We start from the raw sequence: 18,329 nt of genomic DNA on the forward strand, positions 1-18,329 counted from the left end.
GGGCGGACTCAATGCCACCAAAGGTAGGATACAGCTAAGGATTTACTCGGCTGACAAGTGGAGGATCGACCAAGACGTTGAGCTGAGCAAGATACACGACACATCTCCTATGGCGCCAACGTTACCTTGATGTCCAAGTGAGCTTCTTCTTCTTCTGCCAAGTTTGCAGATTTGATATCGCCATCACATGAGCCACCGATACCATACAACACCGGATCAAGTCTTCAACCCCGAATGATCTATAATATTGAGCGGTTCTATCCTACGCGAACGACCAGGTCTTCTGGAAGGAGGAGGTATACAAGACCTGCGGTCGCTGCTTTTATGAAATGAAGCTACAAAGACCACTAGTGACCCTTTGCTCGTTGTGTTCATCCCATTGCGAAGACGAAGTCACCATATTTGATAACAAGTCGGGCCAACTGACATGGCATCAGCTGCCCGAGGTCATTACCATGAGTGCTTTGCCCCCAATTCACCTTTCCGATACGGCGGCTGGAGTCGCACAACCAATTTTGCTTCTTTATCACTGCTGAACAGCATTCACTCAATCCTTAGGAGTGAACCTTTTACTACTTCAGGTTGCAGTCAAAACTCACAAGTCTTTCTGCGATTATGCCAATGACATTGGAACACAAATAAGACTGGCCAAATGCTAACCGGTATATTGTGGTGGTCTTCCTGTGATAACCATATAAATGACATATCTCACACGTTTATGAACAGGTAAGTTCGACAGTGCGCATCACCCTACGGACAACGCATTGTGGCGCGATCTGTGGAAGGTGTGAATGGTTCGTATCACAAAGTCAGGACCGCACCATTTACATACATATTGTATTCCAGGGCAAAGGGCTGTGCTATCCTCTGAGTTTCCGGATAAATCCCAGAAATTCCCCAATGCACTCGTCAGCTTTGTCCACATATATCTCGTGTCCCGCCCCTTCAATGACGACTAACTTGCTACCTTGGATCTGCTGCTGGATTGCTTTCTGCTCATCCAATCTCGTCGCGGCACTGTTTGCAGGCGCCAGAATGAGGACAGGGACCTGGATCTGAGAGAGAAACGGTCGCGCATCAAGCTTGCTGAGGAACTCCGCATAACTGGCCAGTCCTTCGCCGGAGTTCAGAGAAATCTGTTCGAGCCACCAACGATGATATCCCGGATCAGGATGGGCCATGGTGCCCGGCCGAGATTTCAGTCTGGTCGCCCACTCTCGAGAACCTAGTTTCCGACACGCGATGGGGAAGCTTTCTTCCCCGAACGCAAGAAAGTCCTGGGTAGGCCCAGGGAGGTAAGCGGGAGAAGAGCAGATCGTCAGACTATACAGCCGCTCTGGATGCCTGGCCGCGAGAATCTCCCCTAACATGCCGCTCGTACTCTCGCCGAAGAAATGAACCTTTTCAATCCCGAGCTGGTCGAGCGTGTCGATAATATCACCGAGAATCGCGTCGAGGGTGTACGCGTCCGGTCTCTTCGAGATGGACGGAGCACTCGAGTACCCGTGTCCGCGCAAGTCTCGACGGATCACGTTGTAATGCCGTGAGAGAGCAGGAACCCAGTGGTAGAAGAACGCTGCATGGCGAGCAAAGCCGCCTTGAAGCAGGATCGTTTGGCGATCTGGATTCCAGGGATCGGTGAAGTCGTCGGCGATGTAGTGTGTTGTCTCGCCCGAAGGATGGACGATGAATTGACTGTTTTTGGGCATTGTTCACAACGCAACGGGCGAGGATGGTAACAACACGGTGCACATTCAGGTTCAACATTGTCCCTTTAAACAGGTACGATTCGCCTCTCAGGCGAGGAGGATGGAGTAGCTCGAGGAGATCAATGTGGGGGATCATGTGGAGAGAACAAGCCGCCACAGTAGGTAACGATAAATGCAGCTTTCCTCCACCTAATACACATCAAGGGAACTGCTTGTGTTTACAATGTTGTCTCCATCCAAGGTTTCAGACGAAACGGGCTGGTCCTTGACTTGGGCTCACCTCATCACTCAGAACGATTTTCGGATCGACAATTTTAACATTCACCCGATCAAGTGATTGGACTTTCCCTCAAAATGTAGACTCCTGCATCCGTCTCATATCTCCAACTGCGCATTGAGTGCCTGTCATCGAACCGAAGAAGGTTCGCCAGCTTTTCTCATTGTCTTCCATGTACCGAGCACATGTCCACCTGTTGGCCAAGCATATGCGGGAGCTGAGATTCCCAAACCTCATGTAGGGATGAGCCAACCCCGGTCAGGTTGCTAATGACGTTGCGGGAAGCCTGAGATCGGTCGAGCTCTTCTCAGACTCAGCATTGGACAGAGTTGAGGTGCACGGCAGGACGAGAGAAGAAGCGTAGGGCTGAGTAAGTGAGCGACAATCTTTGTTGGCGTTGGTCTAGCAGACGCTCTGCATCCTCCAGCGGACCGTAGAACTCTGATTGGCAATGTGGGATAGCATCAGATCTTCACTGATGCACACCACCACGTGTAGATGGTGAAAGGAGAGTGACAGATCTGTTGGTTGAGAAGTGAACTAACAGCGATTTTCCCACAAAGAGTGAGTGTTTGCAGGCTGTAGTGGTGAGCGCTGATTGGCTACAAAGCGCGTCCATCGCGTCCCTGCAACTGCGAGCACGTCCACAAGCCAACCCGGTGCAGCCCTTCTGGGCAATTCCACCATCTCAGCCTTCTCGCGTCACTTTGAATACTCATTGACTAAAGGAGTCAAGTTCTCGCTGGACGGTCCAAGAACAATGCCTTATGAACAGATTTGACTCCCCTGTCCCCTCCTTCCCATCAGCGACCAGCAGAGTTGGCCCTGAAAGCGACTTGACGGCCACCCCACAGAAGCCCAACAAGGCAAAGCTACGCTTGTTCTCTCACCCTGGCCCATCAGTCATCAGCCTCCCATGCCTTTCGCGCTCTCAGAACTTCTCAACCCCGAACCTGCGACCGACACAAATTCTGCAGATGTTGCTGGCTCCCACGCAGAGTCGCATGGGTGAGATCGATTTATTCCAACTGCTCTCTTGAGTCCTTTTGACTAATTTCTCCTCCAGGATGGATACCGCACCGCCGACTTCAGCGTTCTTTGCGCCTGAACTTTTCCAGCCCAGCGATGATGCGCCGCACCCTATAGACACCCTGCCCCCAAGCGCGCAAAATAATGACATTCCGATGGATGATGTCTCCCTCTTTAAAGAGAGCGAACATTTGGTCGGTCTTGATGGGTCAAATGATGAAGATCACATCAAGCAGGAAGCAATGGATATAGGCTATCCTCCCTTGGATGACGAGCCAGACGTTGTGGTCGATTCCTCCCTCATGGATGTGATAGAAGAGAATCTCTACGCTGAAGATGCTCCGGCGAGAGAGACACCAGAGAAGACCCCGAAGCAACGAAAACATCCTGGCAAGTCAAGGAAGGCCGACCCGGACGCCGCGCCTCGATCCTCGATCCACTCCTCCAAGAATGAAGGTCAGCACACGGATCGCAGATATTTGTGTTACTTGTGCAGCAAACTGTTCACCAGACGTCGCTCCGTCAGAGATCACATTTCGAAAATACATAACACAAAAACTTGGGAACCTTTGCGCAGTCTGGAAATCATCGTCGAACCTTTGACCGGAGAGCCTCTTGAACCTCTCGAGGATATCATCGCCAGAGGGCCACCTCCTCCTCCTCCGAAGCTAAGTAGGGCGGAAAGGGCGCAGAGGGCAGCGAAACGGGAAGAAGAGGAGGAAGAGGATGGTGAGGAGCAACAATCAGGGCATATTGGCGAAGAAGAAGAGATTCAAGAAGACACTTTGTTCGGTGTGCATCCTATCCTTGATTCGTCGCCTCTACCGACAAGTACCGTTGCGGCTTTAAAGAGGGTACCATCCATCGCAGGGTCAAGAGCATCCTCCACAGAACCGTTTGCCACTCCAGCACCTCTCGCAGGCACAAAAAGACCGGCCCCTGATGATTCTGCGAAACTCCTTCCCGCCGCTGCCAGGAAGAAAGGCGCGGCCAAGGTTAAGAGCACATCGAACAAGAAGGCGAGATTGGGCGAGTACGAACAAAGTCCCCCGGCGGCAAGGTCGAACTTCCGCTCTCCCAGCGCTACACCCAGCACACACCAGCTGAAACTGGGGCCGTCGAAACTGAAAACGCATACTTCGGCTGCCAGTGTGAAATCATCGCCCACACCAGCTTCTTCTCGCGCAGCATCCCGAGAGATTGGTTCTCCGTCGCCTTCGATTGCGGATACGTCATCGAGCTCCAACGACGACGGCGAGGTCTTCTGTATATGCCGGAAAGGAGATAATCATACATGGATGATTGCTTGTGACGGTGGCTGTGACGAGTGGTTCCATGGCAATTGTGTGAACATCAAAGAACGAGACGGCGAGTTGATCGACAAGTACATTTGCCCGTCTTGTACAAAACCCGGCTTGCAGACCACGTGGAAACGAATGTGCCGGCGCAAGGATTGCAGGAAACCTGCCCGTGTTACGCAGATCCCTCCTAGCAAATACTGCTCCGATGCGTGTGGGCGAATGTGCATGGTGGAACTGGTGCAGAGAGGCGATCCTCAGACTCAGACCAGTAAGGATGGACAGTATGTCATTGAAGGACCGCCTCGCAAGAAGCACCGGAAGAAGCAGAAGAAAAAAGAGAAACCTGCGAAGCAGCTCCTCAACCTTGTCAATGGTGTGGATCCCGACAGTCGCCTCGCCACGCCAGCATACAGTGACGAGGAAAAGACCGAATATGAGACCGACAGCAGTCTTGATGATGATATGCTTCCGAACCGAGGCTTCGCATTGCGAGCGGGCGAAATCAAAGCCCTTATCGAGAAGTGCAAGGACATAGAGCAGCTTAAATCACTGGGAAGAAAACCGGAAACCCCGCCTCGCGAGATGGACATGGCCGAGGCGGACTCGCAGCCAACAGCACTACCGGATTTGGAATATGATGACCTGGAAACGACCAAAATGGCGAATATCACGGAGGAGAAGCAACGATTAAAGGTGCGGTATGACATGCATGCCGCGCGAGAAAAATTTTTGGAACTGGTCAAAACTCGATCGTCGAGTATAATCGAGGAAGTCCGAAAGACACACCCGAAAATGAAAGATCTCTGTGGATTTGATCCCCGGATGGCGTGGTCTGACGAAGAGTTTTGGAGATGGTATAATCACAATGGCGGGCGGGCAATTGTCGATGCAGGAGCGGACGCGAGGATTGGACCGCCTGAGGAGATACCTCATGTTGAGGGGAACGCGAAACTTCCTAATGGCGTCGCTCGGCACTCCCAAAGTCCGGTTGAGGACGAGGAAGAAGAGGAAAGTGACAACATGCCCAAGAAGGGCGGCGTCTGTATCAAGAACCGATGTCCACGACATCGCAATTGGGCAAAGGGGGCGCTTGCAGATGTGCGATTTGAGCAAGATCTTGCCAGAAAAGCTATCCAGAAGCGTGAGGTAGAGGAAGGGGAAATCAGAGACAGGGCTGTTGTCAGAGCGTGGGAGAAGAGAGGATGAGGCCATGGTGGTTAGTGCTCACGGGCAGGCTCGAGGACACGGCATGGTCATATTCCCGACCACGGAGGAGGCGTACTCCCTCGGTCTATATCCGCTCCAAAGAGAGCGGCCAACATGAGCAGGGATGGCATGAGAGGACACGAACTTCATTGGAATCTGTACATTGGTAGGATCAATATTAGGGCTCTCGAGAAGCCTGTTTTGCAACAGGGAACTGGTCACTGAACTCACTTGATATCCGCGAGATTGATCCTTGAAGCTTGGAATACTTCATTCTCAACGTAGCCATCAATACACAGGCGGTGAGGATATCACGAAACGCACCTGAGAAGTGACAGATACGAGAGGAGAGTCTAGTTAGATGCAAGCAGAGATGATACAACGTCTCTGATGAGGATGCTCTAGATAAGGGGGCGTGAAAGGTGCGCGAAGGCTAGTGAGGCTGCTTTTCTAACCTCGACTTTGACTGAGCCTATGTGATGCTTCAAAGTCCTCCCCAAGCAACGTTCGAAGTTGGATATCGATCCTTCGCTCCTTCGCATCCATCAACCCTTTTCTCTCGAACCCAGCTTCCTGCAGATCTCTCAACTTCTTGCACCTGCTCATGGATTGGATGTGTTCTTAGCTGTCAAAGCTGCAAGGAGTCTTGGTGTGTTTCAGATCATGGCTTTTGAAAGCTGTCAACCCTTTGAAAACCAAGCGACTTGGTCAATCTTCTGGGGAGATACAGCAATGGGTAAGACAACCAAGGGGTTTCCAGCATGTGCAGATGATTATCGCCATATACACGTGTGGAGAATGCGACCATATCTCGCATCCTTCGAATGGAATGCGGGAGCATGACCACCCCAAGGGCATAACACATTCAGAGTCTCCCAAATACGCTGCTCTCCCTCAATCCGCCTTCTACGTCTTCGTCGCCAGTACATCGCAATAGCAGCGTTTGAGGATGCCGGCCAGATCATGTACAAGTTCCTGTTGTGCACAGTACTTGCTGGTATTCTCGGGAAGTGGCTGTACGATACACATCGGCGACGTCAGGTGCGTGAACCCTGGTTCAAGCAGCGGCCTATATTTACGGTGCGCAGGGAGAAGCGGCATTCGCCAAATTACACGGCTGTCTGCCACCTCAGAGCGAATTCAAGCACCGCTGGCCCTGGGCCCTTGATCTGATCAAGAAGCATGTTGAGACGGTCCTGACTGACCATGCATTGATGCTACAAGTGGAGTTCACCGAGAGCATGGGCATGACTTTTGCGGCGTATATGTTCGGACGTGTTGGGTACTTCACCTCGGACCCTCGCAACATCAAAGCCATCACAGAGACTCATTTCCAAGGTCGGTTCAACCCTGCCGATTTCAATCCCGTGTGACTGACAGCAGCCTCAGACATGGGATTGGGAGTGCGACGACCTGCCTGCTACCCGTTCTTTGGCGAGGGTATCTTCACCCAAGACGGTCCGGCCTGGAAGCATTCGCGAGAAATGCTCCGACGTCAGTTTGTACGAATCCAGGCTCGAGACTTGGAGACTTTCACAGATCAGGTCGAAGTTCTGATCTCAACTTTCCGAGACTCGAAGGGCGTGCTGGACCTTCAGCCGGCGTTCTTTCGGTTCACGCTCGCGACCACGACCGCGCTACTCTTTGGCGAATCTATCGAGACACTGTCAGAAGCAGAGCAGGACGAGTTTGCCGAACATTTCGACTGCGCGACTTGGGTTACCGCCGTACGACTGCCCTTGGCACATCTGAGCTTCCTGTACAACACTCCGAGCTATCGGAAGTCGTGCAGGATCGTTAAGCGCTACGCGGACCACTTCATCGAGAGAGCATTCCAGTACGCGCGTGAGCACGGTCAAGAAAAGGCTACCGAAAAATATCCCTTCATTTTTGATCTTTACACAGAGTACCAAGATCGATCGTTGGTGCGGGACCAGCTCGTCAACGTGTTGCTGGCTGGACGAGACACCACAGCGTGCACCATGTCTTGGGCAGTGTTCCATCTTGTTCGTCATCCGGAGATGATGCAGCGGCTGCGTGAAGAGATCGATGAGGTCACCGGCTCCGAGACGGTGATTAGGAGATCGCACACGAAGAACATGCCTTATCTAAATGCCGTGCTGAACGAAAGTGAGTTCTCTTCTACCTTTCTGAAGCTCCCTTCATCAAGAAGAGCGCACAACAGCTGACCAAAATGCTGCATGCAGCCCTACGGCTCTATCCACAGGTCCCGATGAACACCAGGTCCACAGTCCGGACGACATTCCTCCCCAAAGGCGGTGGCCCGGACGGGGAGTCACCAGTGCTCGTCCCCAAGAACGCCGGCATCACCTTTAGCCCGTACCACATGCATCGGCGCAAGGAGCTCTTCGGTGAGGACGCCCACGACTACCGACCAGAACGGTGGCTGGACGGCAAGCTTTCCAACATTGGCTGCGCCTACATCCCGTTCCTCCACGGGTTCAGGACGTGCTTGGGCAAGGACTTTGCGCTGTCGGAAGCAAGCTACGCCCTCGTCCGGCTCCTCCAGGCGTATCCGGCCCTGCGGCTTGCGCCTGGGACGGAAGTCGTGCCGACCGGGGAGGAGAAGCAGATGCTGACGCTGGTGGTGTCGAGCTTGGAGGGATGTAAGGTCGTGCTTGACTAGAGACTGACTTTTTCGAGATGCATTGTTTCTCAGAGAGGTGAGGGCGATGAAAAGTTCCTTTGTAGGGGGGAGTTATATACTCGGTAGTGGCATCTTGCCGATGTTGACTCGAGGTACTAAGTCGCGGCAGATTCAATGGTCCCAAAGCATCAAACTAATAGAGCGGCGTAGTGGAGAAATAGTCTTGCAAATCCCTCTTCTCATTCGCGTTCGGCCCCGGTAGCCGCGCATTTTATGGGGCATCGGGCTCCTCGGCCGATGGACACGGCCGATGGATACTACGTTGGTAAAACGCCTTGTGGCAAACACGCTATCTAGGCTCAAATGTCCCTCGTCGTCGCGGTCCCGGAACGCTGGAGCACGGCCGGGAGCTGTTTCGCGCGTCTTTGACCGTCTGAGCGACGCCGTGCTCGCGGACATTCTCGAGGCACAGACTCGCAGGGCCTGCAATTACCCGCGATACCAGACATTGATCAAGCATAGCAGGCGAGTTCTAGCCACATGGTAGTCGACAGCGCCCTGCAAGACTGCAGGTGCTTTGATGACTTGCAAAGTTGCAAAGTTGATGTACCGACCAATATGGTGGAGATGCCACTGCCCGGCTTTATCAATACTGGTTCTTCGGTATGCAGGATCCCTGTAGCACCCCAGACGTCTAGAAATCGGGCAACTCCATTTCTGTGCTTCTTCGGGGCGACAGATCGACGTTTGAGAACCTAACGCGACTTCTTGCTTCAATGATCTTCGGCCAGCATATGTGAACCTGTTGGATGTACTTGGTGGGCCGCCGCCGTGGCCTCAAATCCAGCCTCGTTGGAGGAAGCGAGTTGGAATCTCGGCGTGTCTGCTTCGGAGGAACTCTGCGACGCCCTTTCCGAGACCGTCGATACGGTCTGAAGACGCGATGCCGCCGTTGAGGTTGTCGAGGACTCGGCTGTTATCGGCTCAGTCAGCATTACACACCCTGAGGGCAGTTTTCGGCAAGGAAACAAAAAGGGAAACGGATTCACGATTACTGACAAATGCACTGCATTGATCCCGGGAAACTCCACTCGCTCCACCCTCCGATCGGGGTCTCCCTTCTGCCAGTCGTCGCCGAACAGTTCCTTCAAGCGCGGGACGGTCAAGTAGGTCCGCAGCCAGGGGTACTCGTCGCGGTGGCGGACGAAGAACCCAATGTTGGAATTGTCCGCCTTGTCGCCGGATCGCGCGTGGACAATGCTTCCCAGGGGCGCCGTTTCAGTAGGGCCGAGGGATTTCAAGTCGATAGGAGCCTCCGTCTCCGAAGAAGGGCGCTGCACCGGGTACTCGGCCGTCGTTTGTGGCGGATCAACCTTGACGGTCTGGCCGGTGCTGAGGACCACGCGGTGATCAACCATCGACAGCGGCATCAGGGCCGGGAAGATCTCCATGAACGGCTTGGGGTCCATGGTCCGGAAGTCCAGGTTCATGTGGTAGCCGGGATAGCTCTGCATGCGCAGGGCGTAGATGGGGGTCTTGAACGCGGACGCCTCGATGTCGGCCCTGTTCCTGGCCTGGGCGAAGACACGCAGCTGGACGGTGCCGGCCTGTTGCGACCGCGGACTGTCGACCTGGGATCCGTACTGCTCCACGCTGAATCGGCTGAATTTGTTCCCCTGCAAGATGTGCTCCAGCTGTCGGCGCATCATGGCAGCCTTGGCTTCCACGTCCAGTCCGTTGATGTAGAAGGTTGCTTCGGCCTGGTACCCGCCTGGCGCGGCGACCATGACTTTTGTCGTTGGAGGCGGCGGCAGGCCTTTGACCCCGTGGACCATGACCCGATCTCTTTGGCTTGCATCTTGGGCCTCCTCCACCTGGACCTGCGACAGATCCGCCACGACGTCCGGGTTGAGGTAGAGATGTCCTTGTAGCTCGTACAGCAACTGCGCCTTGACCGTCTCGGGGGTCACGCGACCTCCTCCTTGAGCGGACTTGGTGATGATGCATCCGCCGGCGGAGTCGATCTCGGCAATGGGAAAGGCCAGATCGACCAGGTCTGGCAAAAACCCCTTGAAGCCCGAGAAATTGGCCCCCACAACGTAAGGCCCACACTCGATCAGGTGCGCCGCGAGCAGCGAGCCGGCCAGTTCGGTGTACTGGTCCTCGCGCCAGCCAAAATACCACGCCGCCGCCCCCATGACGGGCGACGCATCGGTACAGCGCCCGCAGATGACGATGCTGGCACCGGCTTCCAGGGCCTTAGCGATGCCACGACAGCCGATGTACGCATTGGCGCAGATGGGGTCCAGGTGCCATTCGTCGAGCGTCCGCTCTGGGTGATCGAGGTGCGGGAATCTCGAAGCACGCCTCTTGTCGGGATCTGTGACCAGCTCCGAGACGTCGTCTCCCAGCACGGCGGCGACCACCGTGTCCTTGTACCCGCGTGCCACGCAAAGCGCCTGGACCTTGCGGAAGAGACTCATAGTGTTCAAGGCGCCTGCGTTGGTGGCCACCTTGATATCCTGCTCCATGATCTGGTCCAGGCACTCCTCCAGCTGCAGGTAGAAGCCGTCCTCGTAGCCCAGGTCCGGGTCGACGTCTCGCTTGGTGATGGCGTTCCACGCAATGTTCATCTCGGACAGCCAGTCGCCCGTGATGACATGGACGTCGCCGGACTCGACCATGCGTTTCATGGCGTGCGGATGGTCCCCCGTGGCGCCTGAGACGTTGCCAATCCGGATCGGTGGTTTGGTTAGCATCTTGGATGTAGCAGTTCGACGTTATTTTTCCTGGATTTTCCTGGACGTGTGCACTGCTTACCGTCCCCAACAGTGATCTTAAATAACAGTCCGTCTATGCAAAGGAATAAATGATGAGAAAAAGAATGATTGAGGATTCTTCCAGCCACTGAGCTGCTCTCCCTCTTAAGGAGTACCGGACAACCAGCCAAGCTCACGATAAATAGCAGGTGTATAAGAAAGAAAGAGCTTGTGAGGCTGTCTTCAAGGCGAATATCCAGTCGCGGACTTTTTGGGACTAAGTACCCTTTACCGACGCCTCCCGAGTCGTCTGACCGTACTCACCCTATACATTCCGCTGCTTATTCGCTTTCCACAGTCTCTGAGCGGGCTCAAAGGTCGAATAGAGCGGGTGAAAGTGCGAGGAGAGATTATCCACATGGTCTGAGTTTTCGGAGTGGGTGGCCGAAGGGCGACGGAGTCGAGGCCGAAACAGACAGCGGCAACCAACACGCAGGAGGGAAGAAACTCTCCCAGAGCAGTGGGCTACAAGTAGGAAGCGAGACGGGAGCTAACAATGAGCAGAGCGGTGAGCGGTCGGTGATGAGGGAATGATAGGCAGAAATGGCTCTAGATTTGCGCACTATAGTACTTCCTTTGTGGATAGATCGATTCACATTTCCAAGGACAAAGCAACAACAACAACATCATGCCGCCGCCACGCCGACCACTGCGCCGTTCGTCGCCTGGATGCCCGCGTCGTCTGCGTCCTTGAGCGAGACGCGGCTGACGCCCTCGGAACCCACCGTCTCAGTCTTCAACGGGTGTAGTTGGGGCTGCTCGACCATGAAGCCGCTGAAGAACTTGTCCATGCTCTCGTAGTCGTCCATGTCGCCGACCCAGCTGACGTACTGGTCGGGCCGCAGGATGACGGCGCAGCCGCGGGCGCGGTCGACGCCGTAGTGGGTGTAGGCGTCGCCGTAGCCCTCGTGGTAGCTGACGTCGTCGACGTGGATCTTCCAGTAGTCCCAGCCGTCGCGCGCGTCCCAGGGCCGGAACGCCTCGGGGAAGTCGAAAATGGTCACGTCCTGCCGCTTGGACGCGTGCACCGAGAGCACCTCGATCACCGCGTCGTACCGGCGCTGCGGCGGCGTGAAGCGCTTCAGGAACGACGTCGCCCCCCCCAGCTTCTCGCCCAGCCGGTCCAGCCGGGCCTTTTGGGATGGGTTGCCCACGATATCCCCCGCGAACACCACCAGGCGCCACGCGCCGTTGCTCTTCAGCAGCTCCTGGAAGTGCCATGGGCGCGCGTCGGCCTGGTTGAGCACCTTGAACGACGGCATGCGCATGCCGACCTTGACCTCCGAGGCCCGGTCCTGGGTGCTGATGACGCGCAGCTTCTCCTCGCCCAGCACCTCGGTGCCGTCGCCCTGTGCGGTGCTGTCGCCGGACTTGGCCACGATGACGCTCGCGCCGTAGTCGACGGCCACGCCGCTGGCGAACAGGTTGCCCTTTTCGAACGCGTTCTTGAACTCCTCCATCGAGATGCCTTCCTCGTCCAGCACGTCCTTGGCCGGCCGCCCCGAGAAGAGCCGCGAGAACCGGTGGTCGAAGTCGATCAGGTCCTGCGCTATCCTGCGCCGCTCGGATTGGTATGTCTTGAGGATGGACCGGTTGCTGGTGCCCTTGACGACGCTGGCGACTTTCCATCCGAGGTTGAAAGCTGGAGCCACCGATTAGTTCTATCATTCCCGATGCCAGAACATGGTTGTACTCACCATCTTGCATACTAACGTTCATGCCTTGGCCGGCCTGTTGGTGATGTTAGCTAGAGGCTCCCTGGGTTGACGAGTTGGGAGCAGATGTACCTTTGGACTGTGAGTGTGAACGGCGTCGCCTGCCAGAAAGACCCTCTCCTTCAGACTGAAGCTATCACCCACACGTTGCCCAATCTGGTAGGCTGTCCACCAGTCGCAGTAGCGATAGTCGATCTTGTAAGGCTTCATGATCCTCTGTGCACTGGCCAGAATCGTGTCTGGGTTGATCTTGCTCCGATCCGCCCTCTTGCCGCCTCCAGCGTTCTCCATCGTCGTCAGTTGGATGTATAGTCTGACCAGCTTGTTCTCTCGCGGGATCACCATCACACTGCCACTGCTCTCGCTGTGAATGGCACACCTCATCCGGATATCGGGGAAGTCGGTGATGGGGATGATGTCGAGCACGCCCCAGATATAATCGGTGCTTTCCCCTTGGAGTTTGAAGCCGAGCTGGTCTCTGACCCAGCTGTGGGCGCCGTCTGCGCCAAGCATGTATTTTGCTTTGACCGTCTCCTCTCGTCCTTCCTTCTCTCGCAACGCTTTCGACTTCTCCAGCAATTCTTTAGTGTCGTCCGGCGAGAGGTTGCTGCGGAAGAGTCCGTCCTGTAACCCGGAACCGTTCAGGCTGGTCGCAGCCTGTTTGGGGGTTGCTTCATGCTCACTCAGATGTCGAAGCTTCACGGTGATAGGGTAAGCGTCGTTGTCTTCAGCAAGGCTTTCATCAAACTCAAAGGACGCGGGCATGACGCCGTGCTCGACTTTGATGCCCTCCTCCCACCCCGGTACATCCTTGAGTGTTCTCTTGCTGTGTTCGGAAATGGAGTCGAGAAAGAATCGTTCAATGCGTCCCTGATGTAGGACCACCTGCTGAAAGCGCGAGATGTTTGGGATGGTGTCCGGGATACGGTCGGAGCGGTGGATGATTCCCGTCTTCGGATCTGGATTCCAGAGGCAGATTTCGAGCATGTGGTTTGACTCTATCCAGGCGCGGTGTGCGAAATCGAAGCTGTCAAAGATCTCCAGCGTCCGGCATTGGAGTCCGTCCGCTTGGCCGTTGAAGATCTGGCTTCGTCAGCTTCTCCGAGAACAGACAGAGGCTTATGCTTGTATGTTGAATTGATCAACCACTCGACGGGAAATCTCACCTTGGTCCCTCGTTTGTCCACTATTCTCGTCCGAATCCCACACCGACTCATCCAATTCGCCATCATCAGGCCTGCCGGCCCTGCACCGATGATGAGGACATCGACCTCGGATTGCGGGCCGGGCGCTCTTGGTCCCTGTGCCATGGTGGTGGATGGAGGTTCGCTCAAGGTTCAAAGACGGCACAATGAACGATCAGTTATAACCATGAATGGTTTATCTATCAGTCAGGAGAGTATGGCCTGTAAGCAGGATCTTAGAAATTGCACGCATCAGCAAGGTCGCATGCATATATACCTTCCACAACGGGCACGTAGTGTATCCGTCACTGATCCTCCATGCAATTCACATGTGGATCTCACTGTCCAATGAGAGCGACTTGTGGGGTAATGGCCTTTCGGCTGCGGCACCGGATCAGGGCGAGCCTCGAGCAGCAAATCCGGGGCAGGACGAGCTGCGGGATGAGATAGACACCTTGGTCCCGTCTGTGAGTGGATGATCTCTATCCTTTGCGTTTCGAAGGCGGGCCATGCTTGGGGGGACCATTTGATTGTGTGGTCGGGAACTGTGCAGCAGGAAGCAGGAATCGAATTTCGTGGAGATTCCCCCGCTGCAGTTTGTCCGATCTCTTTGGCACTGCAAACCGGGACATTTGCTCGCTCACATCCGCATCCATGGTGGGTTGCGTTCACGCTCTGGCTTCAAGGATATCGGAAAGCGTACCGGGGGGGTTCCCAGATAGCCTCGTCTGATGTTGCTGTTTCTGGGCGCGGCGTTCGTTGAGCGGGCAATGCTGGATGCAAAGTCATTAGGATGGTCAGACAAAGTACCCCGTAGTCAGCTGAAGCTGATTCGGCTACCTACTAGATCCCGAGGTGACGTTTCGTCGATACCTACCTAGGTACATAGTTAGGCATTTCGTTCATCTCACTAATCTTTGTACTAAGGGTATCTATCTACCCTTTCTCATGTCGTTACCTGTGTTGATAAAGCGACGGCAATATGTGACCCTCATTCGGCCACTTTAGGGCCCGTGTACGGAGTACATTCTGTTTCAGACTGTGTCATCTATCGCTCAGCTCGGGCATGCCGCCGGACAAGGTTAAAGACACTAGCCTGGATTTGTTCTCGCTAAGCGCCCTGCAGAAGAGCAAGCAAAGATTGGTGGAGGATTGCCAGCGCAACTTACGCGCCGTGAGGCTGAGGGACAATGTTGCCTGCGCTGGGATCCTCCTTGCGCACTTCCGTCAATGCCCAAGCGATCGTTGAACGCAAAGTCTCTTCAGATTCTCGTCCTGACTGAACCGAACTCCATCCCGTCTGCTTAACTCCGTATCTCGACATGAATCCCGAGGAGCGTCCCCCTCGTCCCCGGAGCCGTGACGACTTCGAAATCGCCATTATCTGCGCCTTACCCTTGGAGCGCAACGCCGTGGAGGTACTGTTGGAAAAAGAATACGAGACCGGTGGCTTTTCCTACGGCAAAGCGGCGGAAGATTTGAATGCCTACACCACGGGGCGACTGGGTAATCAACATGTGGTTCTGGCTTATATGCCAAGTATGGGCATGATTAACTCGGCTGCAGTGGCTGCCAATCTTCGCTCCAGCTTTCGAGGAATCAGACTGGCCATGATTGTTGGTGTTTGTGGCGGCGTTCCGACGACTCCTGAGGGCGCCGAGATCCTGCTAGGCGATATCATTGTGAGCATGTCGGTGATTCAGATTGACTTTGGCCGGCAATACCCGAACATGTATATCAGAAAGAGAGAGCTTGAGGACACTCTTGGGCGAGCGGCCCCAGAAGTTCGAGCGTATATTGGGAAGATTTCAGGCTATCTAGTCCAGAAGAGGCTCCGAAACAAGATTACCACCTTCTCCGCCCATATTGGCACAACGGAAGGATTTTCAGGATCCGTCTATCCTGGACCAGAGAATGACAAACTGTATCCTGCTGACTACCGACACAAGCATCGAACACAACCCTGCGGCACTTGCGAAGCCTGCAACGGATCCAATGACGATGTTTGCGAGACAGCCTTGCAGAGCGATTGTGAGACTCTAGGTTGTGGCAACGACATCATTGACGGGGGCACTTGTGTTCAACGAGCATTGGGTAGCTCTCAAGGAGGTGCCGGAAGACCAGCCATCCGCTTTGGTCGAATAGCGTGCAGCAACACCGTTATGAAGAGTGGTGTACACCGAGATCGTGTTGCGGCTGAGGAGAAGGTCATTGGGTTTGAGATGGAAAGCGCAGGCGCCTGGGAATATCTCCCTACAATTGTAATCAAGAGCGTGTGCGACTATTCAGACAGCCACAAAAATAAGCAGTGGCAAGCATACGCAGCTGCGACGGCGGCTGCTTGCACCAAGGCGATGCTGGAAGAGTGGAGAAACATAGATAGGCCAGCCCGAGATGCAGTCGAACAGGGACGCCCAGGTGAGTGCAGCAGGGGGATGCCGATCCCTCCAGGAATCGATTTAATCACAAATCCTGTACATTGGACCGTTACTCGCTCTCCCAACACATTGTTTGTGGGGCGAAATGATCTGCTCGACGAGTTGGGTACCATCGTTCGTGAGGCTGTCAAGAATCCTGTACCGCAGACTCAATGCAGGATTGTCATTTCAGGCATAGGTGGTCAGGGTAAGAGCGAGCTCTGCTTGCAGCTCGCTCACCGAGCCCGCACTCTGTAAGTCTATATCCCACGTGCCGTGTCCTCATTTCCGACTAACTACTTCAATACCTACGTCCAGATTCTGGGGCGTCTTTTGGGTCGACGTCAGCACCAGACCCTTGGCAGAGAACGGGTTCTTAGACATCGCGAACCGGCTGAAAGTACCGGCAAAAACATGGGAAGACGGGCGACAAGGGCTAACCAATGTTCAACAACCATGGATACTGGTGCTGGACAACGCTGACGACCCCAAAGTTGACTATCAAGACTACTTCCCACCTGGCCCGTCGGGCGTCGTGGTGCTGACGTCGCGCAACCACGAGTGCCAGCAGTACGCCACGGCCCGGTACATCGATCTAGAAGGTCTCACTCTAGCTGATTCGCGAGAGCTCCTGCTGAAAGCAGCATGCGTCGAAGAAAATAAACGCCCAACTGTGAAGAATGATGCAGACAAAGTGGCCGAGCTGCTTCACTCTCACGCTCTGGCACTGATTCAGGCCGGAGCATATGTGGCACGCGGCCACTGCACCTTAGCAAAGTACCCCGAAGTATACAGACGTCAAAGAAAACGACTTCTCACTTTCCGGCCCAACCAAGCTCAATCACGGTATCGTGACGTCTACGCAACGTTCGAGGCCTCGGTTGAAATCCTTGACGCGACATCGACGGAATCAACCCGTGATGCGCTCGAACTATTGCCGATGCTGGCGGTATGCGGACCAAATCAGATCCCCCTTAAGTTGTTTGACATCGGGTGGAAATGTGCACACACTTTATTAACCTCTGACTACTTCTCAGACGACCACAACGAGCGCAGAGACCTGACAAACTGGCACATGTTTCGCCTTCCGTCCGTGATTCAAGCCAATGCAGAAGAGTGGGATTCCTTTCGGCTCACGGAGGCCTTGCAGATGCTCAAAGCATTCGCCCTCATCTCCGTGGAGGAGGCCCGCGAAGGTGATAGGACCGTTTCAATGCACCCACTCGTTCATGCTTGGGCACGGGATCGCCAAGATGATTTCGACCGGCACGAATCCTGGCTTAAAATGTGTTGTCTTATAGCGGTAGCTTGGGATGACAGAGATTTCTGGAGCATGCGCGCACGGCAGCTGCAGCCTCATATCCATGCGGTTACATCGTGGGACATGCAGTCGATGTTTGGTCGGGATCCAGCAACATTGATTGTGGCGGTGTTTTCGAGGTGCGGGTGGATATTACAGATGTTCAGGGACGATAATCATCTCTCTTTAATACTAGAGAGGTTGTTCAGTCACTTGAATTTGGATCAATTAAAGGTGAGTGAAAGGTGGGTGAAATTGTACCAGCTAAAGGGATTGAACTTGGAGGATGCTGGCAGGACCAAGGAAGCAATAGGGATTCTAACGCAGGTGGTCGGGATCGATAAATGTACGCTCAAGGAGGAAGACCGAGATCGACTAACCTCAATGCATAAGCTAGCGAGAGTATATGAAGCGAACGGACAGATCAACGACGCATTAGCGTTACTACAACAGGTGGTCGAGATCCAGAAGCGTATATTCGCGGAGGAACACCCAGACCGACTAGACTCACTACATGAGCTAGCGATAGTATATGAAGCGAACGGACAGATTAACGACGCATTGGCGTTATTAGAACAGGTGGTCGAGATCAGGAAGCGCATACTCGCGGAGGAACACCCAGATCGACTGGCCTCGATACATGCGCTAGCGACAGTATATGAAGCGAACGGACAGATCGACGAGGCATTAGCGTTACTACAACAGGTAGTCGACATTGAGAAGCGCACACTTGGGGAGGAACACCCAGATCGACTGGCCTCAAT

At 54.5% G+C, this 18,329-nt stretch overlaps 5 protein-coding genes across 5 annotated transcripts; 3 read left to right on the plus strand and 2 right to left on the minus strand.

Annotated features, from left to right (window-relative positions):
• Nucleotides 1-818: 818 nt before the first annotated feature.
• Nucleotides 819-1,709, minus strand: PV07_10727 (uncharacterized protein; the record flags this gene model as incomplete). Its single annotated transcript, XM_016398080.1, has 1 exon — nt 819-1,709. The coding sequence occupies one exon, from the start codon at nt 1,707-1,709 to the stop codon at nt 861-863; it is 849 nt and encodes a 282-aa protein (XP_016245271.1). The 3' UTR covers nt 819-860.
• A 958-nt stretch (nt 1,710-2,667) lies between these two features.
• Nucleotides 2,668-5,801, plus strand: PV07_10728 (uncharacterized protein). Its single transcript, XM_016398081.1, has 2 exons — nt 2,668-2,994; nt 3,053-5,801. The coding sequence occupies exons 1-2, from the start codon at nt 2,903-2,905 to the stop codon at nt 5,520-5,522; spliced, it is 2,562 nt and encodes an 853-aa protein (XP_016245272.1). The 5' UTR covers nt 2,668-2,902; the 3' UTR covers nt 5,523-5,801.
• A 684-nt stretch (nt 5,802-6,485) lies between these two features.
• Nucleotides 6,486-8,169, plus strand: PV07_10729 (uncharacterized protein; the record flags this gene model as incomplete). Its single annotated transcript, XM_016398082.1, has 4 exons — nt 6,486-6,563; nt 6,611-6,860; nt 6,906-7,652; nt 7,730-8,169. The coding sequence occupies 4 exons, from the start codon at nt 6,486-6,488 to the stop codon at nt 8,167-8,169; spliced, it is 1,515 nt and encodes a 504-aa protein (XP_016245273.1).
• A 281-nt stretch (nt 8,170-8,450) lies between these two features.
• On the minus strand, nt 8,451-10,889 carry PV07_10730 (uncharacterized protein; the record flags this gene model as incomplete). Its single annotated transcript, XM_016398083.1, has 2 exons — nt 8,451-9,103; nt 9,190-10,889. The coding sequence occupies 2 exons, from the start codon at nt 10,887-10,889 to the stop codon at nt 8,968-8,970; spliced, it is 1,836 nt and encodes a 611-aa protein (XP_016245274.1). The 3' UTR covers nt 8,451-8,967.
• A 4,281-nt stretch (nt 10,890-15,170) lies between these two features.
• PV07_10731 (uncharacterized protein) lies at nt 15,171-17,329 on the plus strand (the record flags this gene model as incomplete). The annotated part of the gene is made up of 3 exons (XM_016398084.1): nt 15,171-16,519; nt 16,584-17,214; nt 17,303-17,329. 3 exons carry the CDS (start codon nt 15,171-15,173, stop codon nt 17,327-17,329), a joined length of 2,007 nt encoding a protein of 668 aa, XP_016245275.1.
• Between the last annotated feature and the right edge of the window lie 1,000 nt (nt 17,330-18,329).

Source organism: Cladophialophora immunda (genome assembly GCF_000835495.1).
Source record: "Cladophialophora immunda strain CBS 83496 unplaced genomic scaffold supercont1.6, whole genome shotgun sequence".
Classification (NCBI taxonomy): Eukaryota; Fungi; Ascomycota; class Eurotiomycetes; order Chaetothyriales; family Herpotrichiellaceae; genus Cladophialophora; species Cladophialophora immunda.

Bases quoted from the DNA above. Each gene is read 5' to 3' on its own strand.
- PV07_10728 (XM_016398081.1), top strand. From the start codon at position 2,903: ATGCCTTTCGCGCTCTCAGAACTTCTCAACCCCGAACCTGCGACCGAC. The intron at 2,995-3,052 runs GTGAGATCGATT...TTTCTCCTCCAG, and splicing joins TCCCACGCAGAGTCGCATGG to GATGGATACCGCACCGCCGA.